The sequence below is a fragment of the Papio anubis genome, chromosome 3 (genome assembly GCF_008728515.1).
Source record: "Papio anubis isolate 15944 chromosome 3, Panubis1.0, whole genome shotgun sequence".
In the NCBI taxonomy this organism is placed as follows: domain Eukaryota; kingdom Metazoa; phylum Chordata; class Mammalia; order Primates; family Cercopithecidae; genus Papio; species Papio anubis.
Genome location: NC_044978.1, coordinates 133238160 through 133258630, shown reverse-complemented (window position 1 = coordinate 133258630; position 20471 = coordinate 133238160). Strand labels below are relative to the sequence as shown.

At 39.3% G+C, this 20471-nt stretch overlaps 1 protein-coding gene across 11 annotated transcripts in view; it reads left to right on the top strand.

Annotated features, from left to right (window-relative positions):
* GPRIN3 (GPRIN family member 3) overlaps positions 1-20241 on the top strand; it is a 72489-nt gene extending 52248 nt beyond the window's left edge. For all 11 annotated transcript variants that reach the window (XM_003898958.4, XM_021938429.2, XM_021938427.2 and 8 more), the window contains one exon: positions 8895-20241. In XM_003898958.4, coding sequence (XP_003899007.1) covers positions 9021-11351 — 2331 coding nt within the window. In that variant the 5' untranslated portion in view covers positions 8895-9020 and the 3' untranslated portion in view covers positions 11352-20241. The remainder of the gene's footprint in view (positions 1-8894) is intronic.
* Positions 20242-20471: the final 230 nt, after the last annotated feature.

Below are 20471 nucleotides of genomic sequence, written 5' to 3'. Positions count from 1 at the left end.
ACATTTTTCCACGATTTTCCATTCTTCATCAACTCTACTATAAAAATGCGCAGGTTTGGCCAGGCACGGTGGCTCATGCCTGTAATCCCAGCACTTTGGGAGGCCAAGGGGGCAGATCACGAGATCAGGAGATGGAGACTGTCTTAATTTAATTTAATTTAATAATTGTCTTAATTTAATACTTAATTTAGGAGAGCTAAATAATTAAACAGTAGGCCAAAGTACATAAGAAAGCGGCAGTCTTTTGTTGCAAATATGCACACACTCTCCGGCGAGGTTCTCCGGTCCTCAAGTATGGGGCCAAGGAAGTCACACCGGTGCTCTCGGGTGAGGTTCTCCGGTCCACAAGTAGGAGGGGCTGAAGAAGTCATGCCGGCTCCTGCCAGCAGCCGGGGACTTTTATGCATTGGTACTGGAAGGGGGAGGGCAGTGGTCAGGATAAGGGCGTGATAGGGGCGTCTCCATAGGCGTGGCCAGGTAAGTTGAGATCTCTTCGGATTGACATCACCTGGCCCATGCTCAGTTGATCTGCATCTTGGGTGGAGGGAGGCTGCATTTTCCCACGCCCGGGAAAGTTGGTGAGGAAGAACCGGGAAGCAACATGGATTGTGCCTTCTTGTTCACCTTCCTCCATCTTGTCCTTTCACCCTCACCCAAACAGAGACCATCCTGGCTAACATGGTGAAACCCCATCTCTACTAAAAATACAAAAATTACCTGGGTGTGGTGGCCTGTGCCTGTAATCCCAGCTACTCGGAATGCTGAGGCACGAGAATTGCTTGAACCCAGGAGGTGGAAGTTGCAGGATGGCGCCACTGCACTCCAGCCTGGTGACAGAGCAAGACCCTGTCTCAAAACAAACAAACAAACAAAAAAAAACAATGCTCAGACTTAACCATTTCTACAAGTCTTCGTTTCCTTATGAAGGCGTCTATGTCACATAAAGCTTATATTAAATACAGTCATATGCTTTTCTTTTGAAATTCTTTTTCCTCCTACCTTCCTGGGTTCTCAGGGCTCCAGCCAGAGAACCCAGGAAGGTAAGAGGAAAAAGAATTTTCCCTCCCCTACAACACCAAGCGTAAACCTTCTAAAATGATCTGCAAATATGTGTGTGTGCACACGTACATGCATGTGATTCTATAGGGTTCATGGTTTTCATCAACTTCTCAGAAGAGTCTATGGCTCTTAAAATGTCCAAATTGGATTAATCGTTATGAAGAGCAGGAATTTCTGTATTGCCTAATTGACCTTTATTAGCTTGGGTTAGTAATAGGTTTAAAGGAGTGTTCCTCTACCGCTATGCTTTTTGAGTTTTCTGTTACTGTTCCTATTGTCTGATGATGCTGCTTGCCCAAGTCATTGAGTTTGCCTCCACAAAAAAATAAAAATAAAAAAGGTCTCTCTTCCCTGTGTAAAACTGGTGGACAACATGGACTCAGGAACCAGATGGTCTGGATTTAAATTCCGTCTGCACAACTCACTAGTGGTGTGACTTTGCCTCAGATTCCAGATCTGCAAAGCAGGGCACACAGTAAGACCATCCTTATAGAGTTGTTCTAAGGAGTAAATGAGTTCACATACAGAATAGTGTCTGCAATAGAGAAAGCAAGAAATAAGTGCTTGCTGTCCCATGATTCTATTCTGTTGTGAATTTAGAAGCCATCTGTTCAAATTGTATTTGACAAAAGAGGGGGGATATTTAGGGTCATCATGCTTCTTAAAGCCCTTTTTTTTAACCTCTTAGTTTTTATCCAGTCCTGCTTACAGTGGAATTCAGTAAGATAACAGGTCATGCACTCGTTTTTCTAGAACAATGTTGAAAAGACAAACTGGATGGGGAGAAGGGATGCAGCTTGTTTCTCGTGAGCCTTTTATTAAAGTAACCATTATAATTGAAAGTCTGCATGACACTGTTAGTAGCACTAAGCAAAGCAGCCTTCCTTTCTCTTCAGCCATTCTGACTTGCTTTAGCCACAGTCTGAAAGGACAAAACAATTTTTCAGCTAGTGTCTTCAAAAAGAGCATTTTAGGCAGCTGTTAGTGCCAGGGTATGATGTTTTCAAAGAAAGAAGAAGGGACTGCTCTTCCCAGCCTGTGGGTGTTTCCTGGGATTGAATCGCCTCTCCTTGAAACTCTGCACTGGCACAATCTGCTGGGTTCAGAATGCAAATGACCCAGGCAAAAGTTCCCAATTAAAGGGAGCAATTAGATGAGATTGAATAGGATGCCAGATGATGTTTTTTCTTTACTCTTTTCTTGAGGATTAGTAATCTCTTACTTTTTGCCTTGCTGTTCTCTGGGGGTCTTTGCATGAGCTATCTGATTACTAAAAACGGCTGTCCAATGGCTGGAAAGAAAGGTGCTCACTGAGGTCCCTGTAACTCTTATTTAATATCAGTAAAGAGGCTTGATGACATCCCGGAGCCCTTGTTCTAGCAGTGCAGTGGTTCCGAAGTGGGCTAAGGTAATTGCTGCCCACAGGATTATCACCATGACCTGCACTGCATCAGCCTCCTGTCGGTCCAGGGCCACCACGCCTCTCCCCATCCTTTCTGCTTAATGCTCTTCCCATCAGCGTGGCTTTGGGGGAAGTCACAAAGGGTTCAGATTCCCTGCTGCCTCTCTTAGTAAGTGCAGGTGTCTGTTATGAAAATAGGCAGTGTGGCATAGTAGCGGAACTCATTATTTTCAGAATGGGCAGTGGCAGTGTCAGCTTTCAACAAGCTGGCTGGACTTTTCCTAAGGTGACCAGTTATGAATGTCACTGTCGTGGATGTTAATGCCATCTAGGCTGCCCCTGGATTGCAAATAACTTGCAAATAGAAGGTTCCCTCTCCTCTAGGGAGATATATATAGATATATAGATATCTATAAAAATTTAAAAATGTTTTCTTTCTTTCCATTTTCTTCTCAGAGTTACAGTTAATAAGGAAGCAGCATAAGAAGGGCCCAGGCATTAGCATCCATTAGAATTCAGTTCAACAAGAATTACAGGTATTCCACCTTGAGTGGGTTACTTAGCCTCTGGGCCTCAGTTTCCCTCCCTGTAAAAGGTGGATAATGTTTACCCTGCAGTCTTGCTGTATTACCAGAACAAGGCTTTAAGTCTTTGCTCATGATTTTAAGGATAGGTGCCAAAAGAGTCTGCTGTTAAGGAGACAGTGCCCATTAAACTTAAAGACAAACTCACTTAGAGTACCATTAGCTTCTGTGTGATTTCTGCTCAATTCAGGAAGAATTTATAATGTTACAGTGAGTCTTTTAAGAAAATCCTTATTTGCTGAGCCCTTCTCTCAACCAGGTCTTGACTTTAGGCATCTGTGTTCATCTTTTGCAGAGTCCAGTTTTAGCAAGAATCTTGTTAAGCCAGTTTAGAGAGAATTCCCCCTCCCTGACATCTGATCACTTTCCCCCTCCCGGACATCTGATCATGCTTTCAGCAAGAATTTGTTAAGTGGTTTAGTAAAAATCCCCCTTCACTTGATGTCTCCTCTTAGTAATTTTAAATCCACTGACACACCTGCCCCCCACCACAACCCTCTCCTTGGCTATATATCTCTACTTGTTCTTGTTGTATTTGAATTTGAGGCCCATCTCTCTACCCTATTGCAATATTCTTGATACCCATCACAAAAGTCCTGAATAAAGTATTCTTACCATTTTAACAAGTGTCAGAATAACTTTTTCTTTAACATAGATAAAAGCTTAAATTACCCAGGTTTCTAAAAGAGGCTAACACTTATATGGTGCTAAATATGTGCCAAGATGCTGTTTGTTCTAAAGGCCAAATCTATTCCTCATGACAACCCAGTGAGGCAGTATTATTATTATCCTCAGTTTATAGATTAAACTGGGGCCCTGAGAGGTTGAGTTACTTGTCCAGGCACACAGAGCTAAAGCTAGGTAGTGAAACTGATATTCTAATCCAAGGAGTCTGCCCCAGAGTCCATGTTCTTAAACACAATGTCAGACTGCCCTCAGAGGCCTGAAAATTAGAGTGGAAAGTCTACTTTGTCAGTACTTTTAGCACAAGGTCTTCAAACCCAGCTGCACACACAACCCCAGCTAAGTAATGTTAACAAGTGTAGCAGGACTCCTGGGGAATGGGTCACTTGGAGAGTCCCCGCCCATCAAGAGGGACAGTTCTTCTCAGTGCCACCTAGTTGATGCCATCTGGAAATGCAAACCTTACAATAAATAGAAGCAAGGGAGAAATCTGGATTTGTATGAAAGATCTCTTCAATTCAAAAGAAAAAGAAGGAAAAGAAAGGGAAGGGAATAGGGAAAGAGCTCCATCACTGTGGAAAACAGTGTGGCGATTCCTCAAAGACCTAAAAAGAGAACTACTATTCAACCCAGCAATTCCATTATTGTGTCTATTCCAAAGGATTATAAATCATTCTGTCGTAAAGACACATGCATGTGGATGTTCATTGCAGCACTATTCACAATAGCAAAGACATGGAATCAACCTAAATGCCCAACAATGATAGACTGGATAAAGAACATGTGATACATATACGCTATGGAATACTATGCAGCCATAAAAAAAGAATGAGATCATGTCTTTTGCAGAAACATGGATGGAGCTGGAGGCCATTATCCTTAGCAAACTAATGCAGGAACAGAAAATCAAATAACTGCATGTTCTCACTTTTCAGTGGGAGCTAAATGATGAGAACACATGAACATATACAGGAGAACAACAGACACTAGGGCCTATCAGAGGGTGGAGAGTGGGAGGAGGGAGAGGATCAGAAAAAACTAACTAATGAGTACTAGGCTTAATATCTGGGTGATGAAGTAATCTGTGCAGCAAACCCCTGTGACATGCGTTTACCCATATAACAGACCTACACATTTACCCCTGTACTTAAAAAGAAGTTTAAAAAAAGAGAAAGAAGGAAAAAGAAAGGGAAGGGGAAGGGGAAAGGAAGGAGGAAGAGAAAACCACGCAGCAAACACACTCCACACACACACGCACACACACGCGCACACACACACACACACACACACTGATGCAACACGCCCTTCTGTAGAAGGGACTCATTCAGTCTGGTAGCCATCTGTTTGCATCTTATTTTTAGTCCAAGTTATTAAATCTTACCATAATGGACTCTGGTTGATGATAAAGACACATACTCCCCACTCTAAACCAACAAGTAGTTATACTTTTTAAATGTCCGATTTGTCTTGTCTGACCTACTGGAGCCCATAGATTTCTGCCATTCAGTGAGGGAGGGAAGGAGGGTTGGTTCAGAGCTTGGGGGAGTCTCTTCTGGGCTCGGGGAGATGCTGTGACAATTCCATTAGCAGACAGATTGGAGAGTAGTATTGATTTGTTATCTATGCATAAATACAGAGATTTCGAGTGCCAGGTGTTAGCCAAGCAATTTGGGCTTTTCTTCTTGATCTTCAGCTGATGGACAATTAAACCTCTATTAGCAAAGCAAATGAAATAAAACACTTTCAAAGTTAAACTAACAGTTAGCTGTGTGTTGGAAATGGAAGTGAACACAATGGACTTCTGAGAGTTTTGTGAAGTCATCTTCATCTAAATCTTTTAACTTTCAGTTGCTGAACTTTGAGCTGCTCATGTTTTATAGTCCTCTTTGGCGAACAAGCTTCCTTGACACCAGCCTTACAACACAGGAGATATTCTGTGTCCCTGGCTTTATGAGACCTTCCAACTTTTCATAGCAGGTGTTCAGTGTTCTTGGTTTTAGTTATCTAAACCTGGATTACAGATACATAAAGTTTAATAAGTAAGATAACACCATTTTCTCACTTCCAAAAGCACTCTTTTACATTGTGTTTTTATCAACATTTCATGCCATGGATCAAATTTTCCTGTAAGTTTGACATTTGGCAGAGCTGCAATAATGGCCATTTTGGAGGGTAACAGGATCAATTAACAACTTTTTATACACAAGACCCTGCACTATGTCCTGTTGAGTCAACAGAAAAGAATCAAAAGGCTTCTTTCTTTTCCTTCTGGGGCTTGCAGTGTTTTTGGAAAAATGAGGCATTTATGTAAGTAACAATGGAGCAAAAACAGTGCATAAAAAGAACAATGCAAAGGACACAGATGACCAACTAACCTGGAGGAGTTCTTTTTTAAGAAAAGAGAGACTTCATAACTTGAAGTCTTTAGAGGGCTTCAGAAAAAAAATGGGATTTAAGTGGGGCCTTGAAGAATGGGTAGGTTTTTTGAGGATGAGGAGGGCAGACAGTGGGAGGAAAAGTATAAAAAACGCAAATGCAAAAGAGAGTGAAAGACTGGCTGAGGCAGGGCAAATGATTTTGCAACAGAATACTGGGGTAAGGAAGAAATAGAAGAGAAACCTAGAGAAATGGTTTGAGCAGAAAGCAGGTAAGACCAGGGATGGGAAAATATTCAACCTATTCATATAAAGAATGAAGTTAGAAGGAAGAACTTGTGTAGAGGAGAAAATACATTCTATTTATTGTTAGATCTTATGTGATAATAGGTCTGCTGGATTACATGGAGCTAAAAGATAAAATTATGTATTTTCAAAATCTGGGCCCAGCCGGATTTGATTTTGCCTTATTTTGACACTTTGTAGCCTGAGTGAAGATCACACAGTTTGATGTATTATTCATCATGTGCAAAGAAGTAGAATCCGTGAATTTTGGAGCTAGAACAATCCTCAGAAATCATTTAATTCATTTTGCCAGTGAGTCAATTTGGGGTTCAGAAAGATTAAGTGATTAGCCTGAGGTAACATGACTTATTAATGATAAATATTAAAACAGAGTCATCCACTAATTTCTGAGCCATTGCTTTATCCACATGACCTAGTGTATAGTTACCTTTCTAAAAAATGCTTATAGGCCAGGTCCATGGGCTTACACCTATAATCCTATAGCACTTTCAGAGGCTGAGGCAGGAGGATCACTTGAGTCCGGGAGTTGAAGACTACCCTGGGCAACATGGAGAGACCCTGTCTCTACAAAAAAATTAAAAATTAGTTGAGCATTGTGGCATTCACCTGTAGTCCCAGCTACTTGGGAGGCCGAGGTGGGAAGATAGCCTGAGCCTGGGAGGTCGAGGCTGCAGTGAGCCATGACTGCATCCCTGAACTCCAGCCTAGGTGACAGAGCAAGACTCTGTCTCAAAAAAAGTTTATACATAAACACACACATATAATTTTACATAATCATATGCCCTAAATCATTTCAGATTTTTTAAATTCAGCATTTCTCCACCTTTGGGTACTTTCATCTCCCCTCTCTGTCCCCAGCTTATCACTCCCCCTCTATTTAGTAAAACCTAGTATGTCTCATTCCAAATGTTTTTAGAATTTATGTTATCATACACAAACATATCTCTGTGTGTGCCTGTTTGTGTGCACACATATGCAGTGTTTTAGGTCATTGTTTTACAAAAATGAGAATGTATATGCCGTTTTCTGGACCTTGTTTTTCTCATTCAGTCATACCTTGAGGAAATCTCTTCCACGTGAAAAGTTATAGCTGAATATTTACTTTACTGGTTGCCTAATACTCTGTAGTAGAAATATGTCATGACTTATCCTATCATTCTCCCTATTTATAAAGACCAGTCTGTTTTTATTCGATAAATAGTACCTCAGGAAACGTCCCCATATTCATATATGTTGGTGTTTTTATTTCTGTTGATAGAGTTGGTATCATTGAGTCAAGGAAATGTGTATTTTTAGTTTTAAAAGTTAAACTGCCTCCATAAGAAAGCTGTAACAATACATATTTATTTGCACCTACAATTAATAAAAACACTTCCTTTTGCTAGGTCTCCCTAGGGCTTACTATTAAAAGTCTATTTTTTTAAAGCTTTTGCTGATGCAACTTGTGTGAAGTAAAATTGCATTGTTACTTTATTGGCATTATTTGACTACAGATGAATTTGATCGTCTTTTCATAAGCTTGATGGTTATTTAAATTTCGTATCTTGTAAACTATGTTCTTATATTTGTTATCCATTTTTTCAATGGATTATTTGGTCTCCTTGTAAATGTTAAAGAGCTCCTTCTATATTATAGGTATTTTTGCCTGCCCTCTAGGGCTATACACTTTTTATTTCCCCCAAACATCTTGTATTTTTTATGGCATCTTTTGTCATGCCATAAAATTCAGGTTTTGAATATTATTTAGTCACCTATGTTTATGTTTTCTCCTACAGTGTGTCTACCTTCTCAGAAAAAGCCTAGCTCACCTGTCTCTAGATTACATTTATGATTCCTAGGTTTTCTTATATGAGTTTATTTATTTATTTTATATTTTAACCTTTAATCCACTGCATCCACCTAGGATTTATTTTTGGAATTGGTATAATATAAAGATCTACTTTTCTTTTCTTCCAGATGAATAAACAGTTTGCCAGCTCCTTCTGTGAAATAGCTCAGCCTTTCACCACCAAATTGTAATGCCTCTTTTGTCATAGATTAAGTCCCCATTTGTATTTGGATCTGTCCCTAAATTTCCTATTTCACATATCTGTTTATGCCTATTTCAATACTTACTTAACGATTTAATTAGAGTGGCTTTACAGGATTTTCTGATATCTGCTAAATCAGATTGCACCAGTAACTTTTGAGGTAGTTAGCAAACTTTGGTAGATACAAGAAAAACCTATTTGCTAGACATTAGCGGGATGCAAGCAGAAACTAATATATCCGAATAACATTTTTGTAATTATAATTTTTTTCAAAATCTTTTTCTCGTCTATTTTTATTTATTTTTTTCTTCTCCCTCCCCACAAGGCCTATTTTTATATCAACAGATATAGGAAGAAAAGTTTTTAATGTGCTCTTATAAAAATGACAGTTTGGTTTATTTTTCAATCCTTAAGCGACGTAGTGTATTAATGATGCTGTTTCCTTGATTCACAGACTGGTTCTTCAGAGGAATCATCCCTGACTGTGTCATCACTCTGAGCTCTGACTGCACTCCCCCTCCCCTACCAGTGGGAACACTACCCAAGAGAGAGCTCTGGAGTGCTCCTGACGAGAAATTCCATGGGGACTGTACCTGACCCTCTCAGATCAGCTAAAACTTCCCTGATTGCAGCTTCCGGAAAAGAAGAGGATCTAGGAGAGCCACAGGCTGCCTCACCTCGGCATCGACCAGCTCTCTTGTGTAAGAATGCCAATGGCTTTTCAGGTGCCCCTGCAGAGCCAGACCTCAGCCCCAGGGCAGCTGCCGAAGCCCTGATGCAGGCTTGTGAGCATGAGACCACCCAGCCAGGTATGTCTTCTCCTGGTGTCTTCAATGAAGTGGAGAAAGCACCTGCCACATTCAACTCTCCCGGCAATTCCCAGCTGCCAGGGAGCAGCCAGCCTGCAGCGCCAGCCCCGAGTTCTGCAGCAGGAAGGGATCTTATACACACACCATTGACAATGCCTGCCAATCAGTACACCCGCCAGTCCATCCCAGGTGATCAGCCCAATGCCATCACCTCATCCGCACCTGAAGATTCCCTGAGGAGATCACAGAGAACCTCAAATAGAGAGCAACCTGAGAAACCAAGTTGTCCTGTGGGAGACATCCTCAGTAGCAGCAAAGATCAGGTGTCCTGTGAGTTTCCTTCCCCAGAAACAATCCAGGGAACAGTGCAGACTCCAGTGACAGCAGCCAGGGTGGTCAGTCACTCATCCTCTCCTGTAGGTGGACCCGAAGGGGAAAGGCAGGGAGCCATCTGTGATTCTGAAATGAGGTCCTGCAAACCTCTAACTAGAGAACCTGGATGTTCAGAGAACAAGCAGCCCTCTGTCACTGCCTCGGGCCCCCAGGGCACAACTTCTGTGACACCTCAACCGGCCCCTCTCACTAGCGAACTTTCGGCATGTCCCCCAGGTCCAGAGAAGGTGCTGCTACCAGTACAGCATCCGATGTCAAGGTTCAAAGAAGCCAGTACGATGACCAGCCAAGCTGAAGGTGAAATCAAGGAAGTTCCCAGCAGGGCTTGGCAAGATGCGGAGGTGCAGGCAGTGGCGAGTGTGGAGAGCAGATCCGTCTCCACCAGTCCCAGTATCCTCACTGCATTTCTGAAGGAAAGCCCTGCTCCTGAGCATTTCGAACAAGAGCAGCTGCGTGTCATTTGCCACAGCAGTGGGAGCCACACCCTGGAGCTCTCTGACGGCACGCTAGCCCCCCAGGAGTCCAGCCAGTGCCCTGGCATCATGCCACAGGTGCACATTCAGGCAGCTGCAGCTGTGCCCACCACTTTCCAAAGGGAAAATAAACTAGTGAGCCTACCAGGTGGGGTCCTTAAAACCTCGTCAATCAATTTGGCCTCCAGTAATGCCCAGCATCTGCGTAAAGAAGATGGGAAGTTAGCAGGAATGACTCCAGCAGGGGAAGAATCAACTGCTAAAAAGCTCGCAGGTACTAATTCTAGCTCCCTGAAAGCTACAGCCATTGACCAGATTTCTATCAGTGCATGCAGTCAAGCTGAAACAAGTTATGGATTGGGGAAATCTGAAACCAGGCCATCTGAGTTTTCAGAGAAAACCACAAACGGTCACAAAACAGACCCAGGTTGCAAACTATCTGACTCTTGTGGCTCTATCAGCAAAGCTGACCATTCCGGGAGCTTGGATCCCACTAATAAAGAAGATGCAAGGGAAAAGAAGCCTGCATCTCCTCAGGTAGTAAAAGAAAAAGAGTCTGCTGGCACTGATACCTCCAATACCAAAACCCTACTGCTCAATCCTAAATCTCAAGAAAGTGGAGGCACAGAATCAGCTGCTAATCCTACACCCTCCCCAATTAGGAAGAACCAGGAGAGCACCTTAGAAGAAAGCAGACAGACCAAGACAGCCACCAGCCTGAGCCTGCCATCTGATCCCATGGGTGACTCCAGCCCAGGTTCTGGCAAGAAGACCCCATCTCGCTCGGTCAAAGCCAGCCCACGCAGGCCCAGCCGCGTCAGCGAGTTCCTCAAGGAGCAAAAGTTAAATGTGACAGCAGCTGCTGCTCAGGTAGGACTCGCTCCGGGAGATAAGAAAAAGCAGCTCGGTGCAGATTCCAAGCTCCAGCTGAAACAGTCCAAGCGTGTCAGGGACGTCGTGTGGGATGAGCAGGGAATGACCTGGGAAGTGTATGGTGCGTCCTTGGACGCAGAGTCCCTGGGAATTGCGATCCAGAACCATTTACAAAGACAAATCAGGGAACATGAGAAATTAGTCAAAACTCAAAATAGCCAGACCCGGAGATCCATTTCCTCAGATTCTTCTTCAAATAAGAAGCTCAAAGGAAGGCAGCACAGTGTTTTCCAGTCCATGCTGCAGAACTTCCGACGCCCCAACTGCTGCGTCCGCCCTGCCCCTTCTTCTGTGTTAGATTGAAAGGGAGTATTTATGGGAGTTTGTGTATAAATTTACGGTATTCACATGTGTCCCTCTATGTCAAAGCTTGCTTAGCTTTTTGCTGCAAGACTAGGAAGAAAAAGCAAGTATTCGCTATAGGAAATTGCTATTAAAAATTGTTAGATCCTTTGACCTGGAGCTCTATAAACAAAAATGTCATTTCAGTTTGAAAGAAGGAACAAGAGAAGAGAAACAAGCTTTGCTGAAGGTTTGCAACCTTAATAAATTGAAAATAATACTCACTGGGTTTTTAAAAATATGATGTTGTTCGTAGAAATAGCATTATTATTATATCATTATACATGTATTATTTTGTATTACTGCCTCAATTTAGCACACAATAGTATTCCCATTAAAATCCCTGCTTCATATTGAAAGTAGCAAAAACACTATTGGCAAAAACATTGTTATAATTTCTAGTCCTATTGCAGTAAGAGTGCTGTAATCACACAAATTTTAAATAGGTGATAAGAACCAGAATGAAAAAAAAATGAGAACAAATTTGACTCATTCCTAGGCCAGACAACATTAAATAAAAGCAGTTAAATGTGTAAAATATGAAATCTGAATTGATTTTGTAAACATCTGCAGACAACTCTTTTTATAAACCTTCTTATAGCTGTTAATAAATATAAGAAAGTTATATTAGGAACATTAGCTAAGCTTTTGACTATGAAAACTGCCTACATTAAACATGGATTTATATAGACACATTTTCTTGCACTGAAGGGGCAAGGCGCCTCTCTGTGATTCTGACCAGACATATTCATATTTTCTTACCCTAGAGGAAGTACATGGGACTGAATTCTTAAAAAGCGTCATCAAATTAGGGATAATACTAAATTGATATTGTGCAGGTGTTCTCCATTCTACTGAGAATGCTAAGGTTCTGGTAAGGAACTATAAATAGCAGATTAGCAAACACTGCTTTTTCTGTGATGATAAAAGCCTCATAAGTAACAAAAACAATGTTTAATTTAGACTCCTGTAAACAGGATGCAATTTGTGATTTTTTTTTAATTGGGTTCAGTAACTTCCAGTAACAAATGTGATCAACACCAAATTAGAATGTGAGCTTCTTTACAATTTTTGTACATAGACTACTATCATCTAATTGCTTAAGTGTATACTCTGGAGTAAAAGGGTAACTTCTGCAAACTTACTGATTTTAAGAGAAATACCCATAATATCCTTCAAACCCAATGAAAGAAGAGGCCTTTACGAAAACATGGCTTGTGATTTAGGTGGATTATACTTCCTGGGACCTTGGCCCTACCGTGTCTCCAAAAGAGATGCGTGTCCCAAGACACATGCATGTCCTCCAAGGCACTGGCCTGGATGAGCAGCATTGGCTTGAGAACTGGAGTAGTGTGGAAAGGAAAAATGAACAACGGCCCTGGGAAGGCTTCCCTTCTGCAGACATTGTTGGGGGAGTGCTGGTCTCCATTTTGCATTTAGAAAACCAGACTTAGATGCTGGAGGGGCACCGGTTGCCCTCTTTGAACTCATTCCCCGGAATGAGCTAGAAAAGAGTATCTAACCATAGGTATTCTCTCTAGAGACTCATGTGTCCCGTGGGTACAGTCAATTCACAGTATCTGTTCTGGCTTTTTTCACTTTAATTCTGTTTTGCACATTCTGAACATATGCAGGAAAAAAATCATTCCTGAACTTTAACAGCACAACCTACACTCGGCACAACCTAAAAAGCCTTTGATTTATTCTGAAGCAATTTAACTGTAGACAAAGCTTGCATACGTGGACCAGTATTCCTCAGAGCCTGAGAGTTGTTACAGTTGTTATATTTGGAAATTAGAAGGAATTTTTTAATAAGGCACATTTTTCAGTTTCTTACCCATTGGTGTCCATTAACAATACTATGTAATACGAAATTTCCATCAAATTACCAAGCAAATTACTATTAATGATTAGAGATTCAGCCTAAAACTCTCTCTTTGGGCCTTAAATACCCATTTGTAGTTGTGTTCGTGTCACTTCTGTCTCAGATGCCTCTGCCAGGACATAATCTCTCTGCTAGTTCTCGCTAGCTGGCTTCTCCCTCCCACATGGGCATACATGCTGTGTATACACAGAGTACAGCCTGTGTACACAGTAGCAGCTGTCAACAGTGCCTACTCCAGATGGGTGGCCCCAGGTAATCCTCTGCTGTGAAGTGGCTAGAACAGGCTGTCCCTGCATTAAAATAGGCGAGAATAAGGAATTTCGCATCTGGTAATAATATTTATTTTCATGACTTTAGAGTAACCACATGATTTGTAAACAGTTAAATGAAGCAGAGGCCTGAGAGAGTTGTAGGCATTTGTCTCACATTAAATACATTAAAATTGCTAGCTTTGCTATTGTGGTTATGCCTCTCAAAACTTTAAGAAAATTTGTTTAATGTGCTAAGTTTAACTGGTTTTCTTTGGTGCTGGAACCAAATTATTCACTTGTACAACACTCAAGAGATTGTCACAAAATATTACAAAAATATTGTTTGTTTTGTTGCTCATTAAGTCCTATGGAACTAACAGCTTTTAAGGACAATAACAGAAATATATCTTCAGATGGATAAATAAGATAGGGACCTACTCAAGACAGCAGCATTTTTATATTGTGATACCTCCCCTAAGTTACTCTCACAGTAAAACCATTTAGTATACCTTATTTGTAAAACCTAAGGTTCATTCAACAGATGAAGTTGCAAAACAGTTTTCGTGGCAGACTCTTTGAACTTGCTCAGTTTTTTCCTTACTTTACCTGCATGACACACATTGGGTTGAAAGTTGTCTGGTTTTACCCTTCATTTCTCTTACATATGATTTGGTTCTTTTTCATGCATTCTGTTGTGAAATATATGGAGGAAATATTTTATTGAATCAAGAAATAGAAAATATTCCTTAAACCAGTAGTAAAAAAATGAGTTAGAACTCCATGTCTGGAAGACAATTCAACATTTAAAATATTAAGATGCTCTGCCACTTAACAAGTGAATACTAAAATTTTTAATTTAAAGATTGATTGTTCTATTTTTATGACCATGAGAAAAATGTGGCAGCTTTAGCTGTCATTTGTTTATCTTGAATGCTTTTCTAATTATGTATTTCTGGATGATTGATTTCGAATGCCACAGACCAACTACTTTACATAGAGTAAAATATTGATTAACCTTTGTGCTTTGGGTCACTGGCAAAAGTTGAACGGATTGATAAGTCAAGGTTAACCAGAAACCTTTTTGTTCACGTCTGAAATGAAATATTTATAAAATGTGTTAGTATGTTTCCTGCCTTGATAAGTTCATCTATATTGAATGTAATTTGATCTTTGATGATTTTTTTAATCTTGAGAATTCTCTGATACTGTTTTGATTACCAGTGTTCACCGTGTTATACAGTTAAACATAAAAATTGAACTAAATTGAACTAAATATGCATGTGTAACATATACCTTAGAGGCTGGATTTCAGAACCAAATTCATAATAGGAGCTTACTGTCTTAAAGTAGAAAGCAGAAGAGGAAAATAGCGTTTGTTTGTATTATAGCGTATTGAGGTTTCACTGTTCCTAGCTTATACTAATGTTTTTCCTCTCATTTCTGGGAATGCCTGTCATTCTGGGAATCCCTATATATAGCATACCAAGAACAGAGTAAGATGTTACTTTAAAATGTGTTTACAGAGGATATGTGCAAGTGTGCTGTTAATATAAATTGTTTGGCCTTTTCTGCATCCACTTTGTTACTGTTTTGCTGCCAAAATGTGAGAAATGTGTGTCTTCTCTTCCTCCTACATATTGTGCCAAGTGTTTAAAATTTTGTCTACTCCTAGTAACACATAATTCACCACATCCTTTGTCTACTTTTATGAATCAGTATAAAGAAAAACAATGCATTAGGATAAGGTTTGCATATATGTATATGTGTTTTTATTGAAAACTGGGCACTTGTAGCCTTGTGTAGCCCTCTCCCTGCCTGATTTACTAATTATCTGTAATGCTGCCATGGAGATGATGCTGTTTACTCTCCCCTGCTTTGTTCTAAGTGGTGTTTGAGAAATGAGGCCTGTGAATTTCCCTTTGTGATAAAACAGTGAACTCAGCAGTATCTTGGATAAGTGAGCCGACTACCTTATTCCCACACTGCTTTTGTCTACATGGTGAAATCAGAAGTCAAACATCCTCTTCAGTGTTTGTTATTTTACATATGTATCTGAGCATTTTGTTTTCTGTTAGCAATGCTTCCTGATGTTGTGCGTGGCCCTTTTTGGTTGATTCTCTCCAAATTCGGGTCAGCTGCTGCCACCTGGCAAATAACAGGGGATATGCTGAATCTCCTGTCCATCCTTGTAACAATATCCTTCTTAATGAAATTCTTCAACTGGCTGAGCAATTGCAAATGTCATCTGTCCAGATACATGGGCTTAAGGATGTCTACAAAACTTGAGACATTTTTGCAAATGGGAAAAAATAGTCTTGTAAATACTGAAACAGATTTCCATGAACTTTATCCTACTCTTGGAAAGAAAACAATTCTCCTTGGCTGCAGAAATCAAATAAGCTGGGTTTGCAATGTCCAAGGACATAAATGAAGATGGATTGAAGTGGAAAAATTCTGTCTCCCAAGTGATCAGTGACATCTGCCAGAGGTCATTACAGCTACTTTTAACTGTGAACAGTCACCAGCTAAACTACTCACTTGCCACAACCAAATAACCTCTCTCAAAGTAAATCCAGTACATCTGTATATATGTGTAGAAAGCAGCAACAAACAATCCTGAAACATTACGTTTGGCTGTTAGGCAAGTAAAAGTGATGATAATTATAAACAACATTCAAATAACCATGGACCTTGGTGAAATGACTTGTAGTGGCCAGAATGGTGCAACAAGATGTTATTTACAAGTTTTTTTTAAGACACAGATATCTCAGATACTAATAATGAGAATAAAGACTGTTGAATATGAAATTAAAGTCAAGCAATAATGTGCCAAAAAGAGGCAGTTATACCAGCAAATGCATCTATTATGGGCACACCATTATATAATGATGGTTTGCTTTATGAAGACTGACTGTAACCCACAGGATAAAATAAGCAAAGGCATAGTTTCTGCTTTCTTCCTGGAAAAACTTGTTTAGAAGCTTCATAAAGAGGTACAGCACTAATGATCATTAGTAAGGATACAGTTGGCATCTATGTTTTTATGCGAGCCCAGAGTGAAGAGGAGCCACTCAAAGTCTTGCTGGCTTAAAACTCAAGACAGCTGCAACCAGAAGTTTTGTTGAAATGGAGACTTTAAACTTATGGTAATTACTCTTTCTGGACACTAGCATGTAGAAAGCAATTCAATTAACTCTGCCCAGAGGATTACCAGCTTTAGCTGTGAAAAAATGGGCTCCCAGATGTAAAATCACTAAAACATGAGTACTTGTATCCAAAGAGGCTTCAAATGATGCCTTACAGAAAATGATGCTCCAGATGGGCACTTCTAAATGCTAACTCTTCATCAAGTATCTTTCTGGATTCAAGCTCAAAATTAATTGGCTGCAAAATAGTAGGAATAAAAAATTTTACACTTTAGAAAAAGATACTGATGATCAACCTGCATGGTAATAATTATAATGAGATACCCCAGTGATTTAATGATGTTAGAAAGAATTAAATGGGAGAGAAATGCTAACAACTTTATCTCTTAACTATGGAGATGTCATTCATTTATTTCTGGGGCGAAAATTATAGCTTGCTTTTTGACATCGCTGCTAGCATTGTTCTTTGTTGCTTTAAAAATTGTCTGTCTTTAGAAAAACTCTTGAACAGTTAAACAATTCTTTTCTGATTCATATCATTACTTTTAATAACATGTAAAGGCTGTGTGTAGAGCAAACTATATAAAATGAGTAGAAAGGGCTTACTCATGTTAATGGCATCGTTAATGATTTTAGTTTAGATTCCTTAACATTTGTTTCAGATCACATCTTTAAGTAACTTATTTTTCCTAATGTTTTCCATCGTGTCTTAAAATGATGCTGGTATATCCGGAGATTGCAGTATTATAGTCATACTCCCCAATCCCTAGAGGAGAGGAGAGACTAATTCTTGTTTTGAGGGCCCCTGGAGATTCCTTTTATTAAGGTTGAAAAAGGTCAACACAGCCTGAAAACAAGAAAAATATATACTAGCAATTACTAAATTTCTAAATGTGTGTATCTCTGCTTTACTAATGTGTGAACAATATGTCGTGCATAATACTGTAGCTGGTCATGGTATGTCAATACATTCTGTGAGTTTTACAGTCTGAGTGATCAGTTTTCTATTTTTATGTGTAGAAAAAAGTAACTTGTCATATCCCATTTAAAGGCCAATTTCTGTATTCAGGCAGGCACATGTAAATACGTGAATAAAGCCAACAAAAGTGTGCACATGTATTCAGTAACAGAATTTGTCCTTTTATTTTTGAAGGTCAGAAAGGGCTGTTTGATCTGTTTTTTTTTTTTTTTAATTGTCTCCTTGAGTAGGTAACATAATTATCACAAAGGCTGAATATAGTAATCAGTACATTGGCATATTATTAAATATGCCAGGGCTAATTAACCATGCCATTAGTCACAGGTAAGGTCAGTTCTTTGACCACTGGGATAATTTACATTCCTCACACATCCTCTCTGTGTTAAGTGTGTGACTAGGATGTACATACTATGGGTGTGATTGTGTACATACCTTGTATGAATTATCTAAATCCTCAAAGCAGTTGCAGGAAAGACGGAAGATGAAACAGTTGTTCAAAAGCCTCAAAAGGGCTAATCAATATATATTTTCATTTTCTACACATAAAAATGTAAATAGCTTATCCACATATATATGCACACATAATACATTTTATTTATACTAGTATATTCAAATAAATCACAAATTAAAACCACTAATTGAAAGCTACATATTTCCATGACTGCTCTGTTTTGCAAATATTATTATTGGATCAGATGCCCCCCATTTAATGGTGTTACTCCCTGGTAGCAGATTTTGTGCTTAGAAAAGTCCAGCCTCTGAAGCACAGACTGGTAACTGAGTAGCTACAGAGAATTAATGCTGTTCTTTAAGCACCTAATTTTATATCTGGAAATGGTAAACAGTGATGAAAACCAATTATGTTTTGGAGACTCCTTTTGGACATGTATCAATGTGTTGATTTGCACAAACCAATAAAAACCCTACATTTTTTGGAAATGGATCCCTAGATTTCAAGCACGTATAATCACTCGAAGTGAATATGATCACAGGCATTCTTCTCTTGAGCTCAGCAAAACTATGCACTATGATTACCAACACCGAAGAGAAGTCAAAGATTTAAATGGAGAAAAATTGCAGATGATGTTGGTGAGATAATAGGATATGAGCAATGAACCCATGGGTGGGGTTCCAGGGCACTTAAATTGCCTCATGTCTTGAGTTCCTTAAGATGGACTCAAATAAAAAATTAGTATTATCAGTAACAGGTGATACTGTGTGGACTAGGTAACAATGTTAGAATCATTAGCTGGCAAGTGTCAACTCTGGACAAGATTTGTTAGCTTATCACAATTCCAACCAGTTAATTGATATTGTTCGAATTTATCTCATTTCTTCTGAAAGGAAGTGCTTGATTAGGGATCAAAAATTCTGACCTGGTTCTTAAAACCTAACACAATTTGACCTTGAATCCTTGACACTAAAAATTACGTTGGCTGAGTATCAGATTGAAAATACGCATGGAGGCTGGGCGCAGTGGCTCACGCCTGCAATCCCAGCACTTTGGGAGGCCAAGGTGAGCGGATCACCTGAGGTCAGGAGTTCAAGACCAGCCTGGTCAACATGGCAAAACCCCGTCTCTACTAAAAATACAAAAGTTAGCTGGGCATGGTGGTGTGTGCCTGCAATCCCAGCTACTTGGGAGGCTGAGGCGGGAAAATCACTTGAACCTGGGAGGCAGAGGTTACAGTGAGCCAAGATCATGCCATTGCACTCCAGCCTGGACGACAGGGCAAGACTCCATCTCAAAAAAAAAAAAAAAAGAAAAGAAAAAGAAAGAAAATATGAATGGAAATACCAGAATCACCCCTGATAGAGAATTTCATTTGACAAAGTACAAACAACCACTTCTCAGTAGAAAGTTAAGAATCACATTTAAAAACATATTCATGTTTTAGAGAATGAATGTGCCATCTTTGTATATTAAATAAAAATAAAAGATTAACCAGATACAAGAACACTACAGTTACAACTAGAGTGGCAGTGTTTTTTAACTAATAAAAGTATAGATGTTTATAAGTGCAGCATACCTGAAATCTTGATGTTTGTCAATACGTATGGTTGCTTAAAAGATAAATTTATGTGATTGTTTTTGGAAGATGTGTATTAATTTAAATAATACCCAGAAAAAATATAACTTTAAAAATTACAGTTTTCAATATGAGAATCATTTATGTGTATAAATATTCAACTAAGAAAGATCAAAAGTATGGTATAATATTAAATCACTGAAGAAAAAATATTCAAAATGGAAAGTCCATTTATGAATGTATTAATATTAAAATCTAAAGTTTTTTTTTATAATGTCTATATACAAAGGTCATAAAATCATTTCAGAAAGTTCTCATCCTCCAGATATTGACTAATACAACTTATTTCCTAGAAAAAAGAAGGAATATTATAATTTATACAAAGATGAAATAAGATTTTGGAATGGCATATACTTACACCTTCATTTTGGATTTGATTTTTGAATGGATGCTTAAAATTCTGAAATTCAACTAATGACTTAGTTTTACCCTCAAAAAATTTAGAATATGATTTTTTTGCATCTCACTTTTCATAATAAATGTAATGTAGATACAATTTATTCTGGGTTTTGTTGATGTTATTGTTGTTTCCATTGCTATTGAAATCGTTCTTTTAACCATGGATGCGCAGAATCAGTTGATTTTCCACGTGACACACTTCTGCTAGGAATCTGCAGTGGAATTGGAAGTATTTGCAATGAAAGAATATTTTTCTTTAATTAAAATAGAATTCCCATAGAATCAACAATGCCTCCTAGTCATCAAAAGCGAGGTTTTTCCTGTACTTGGC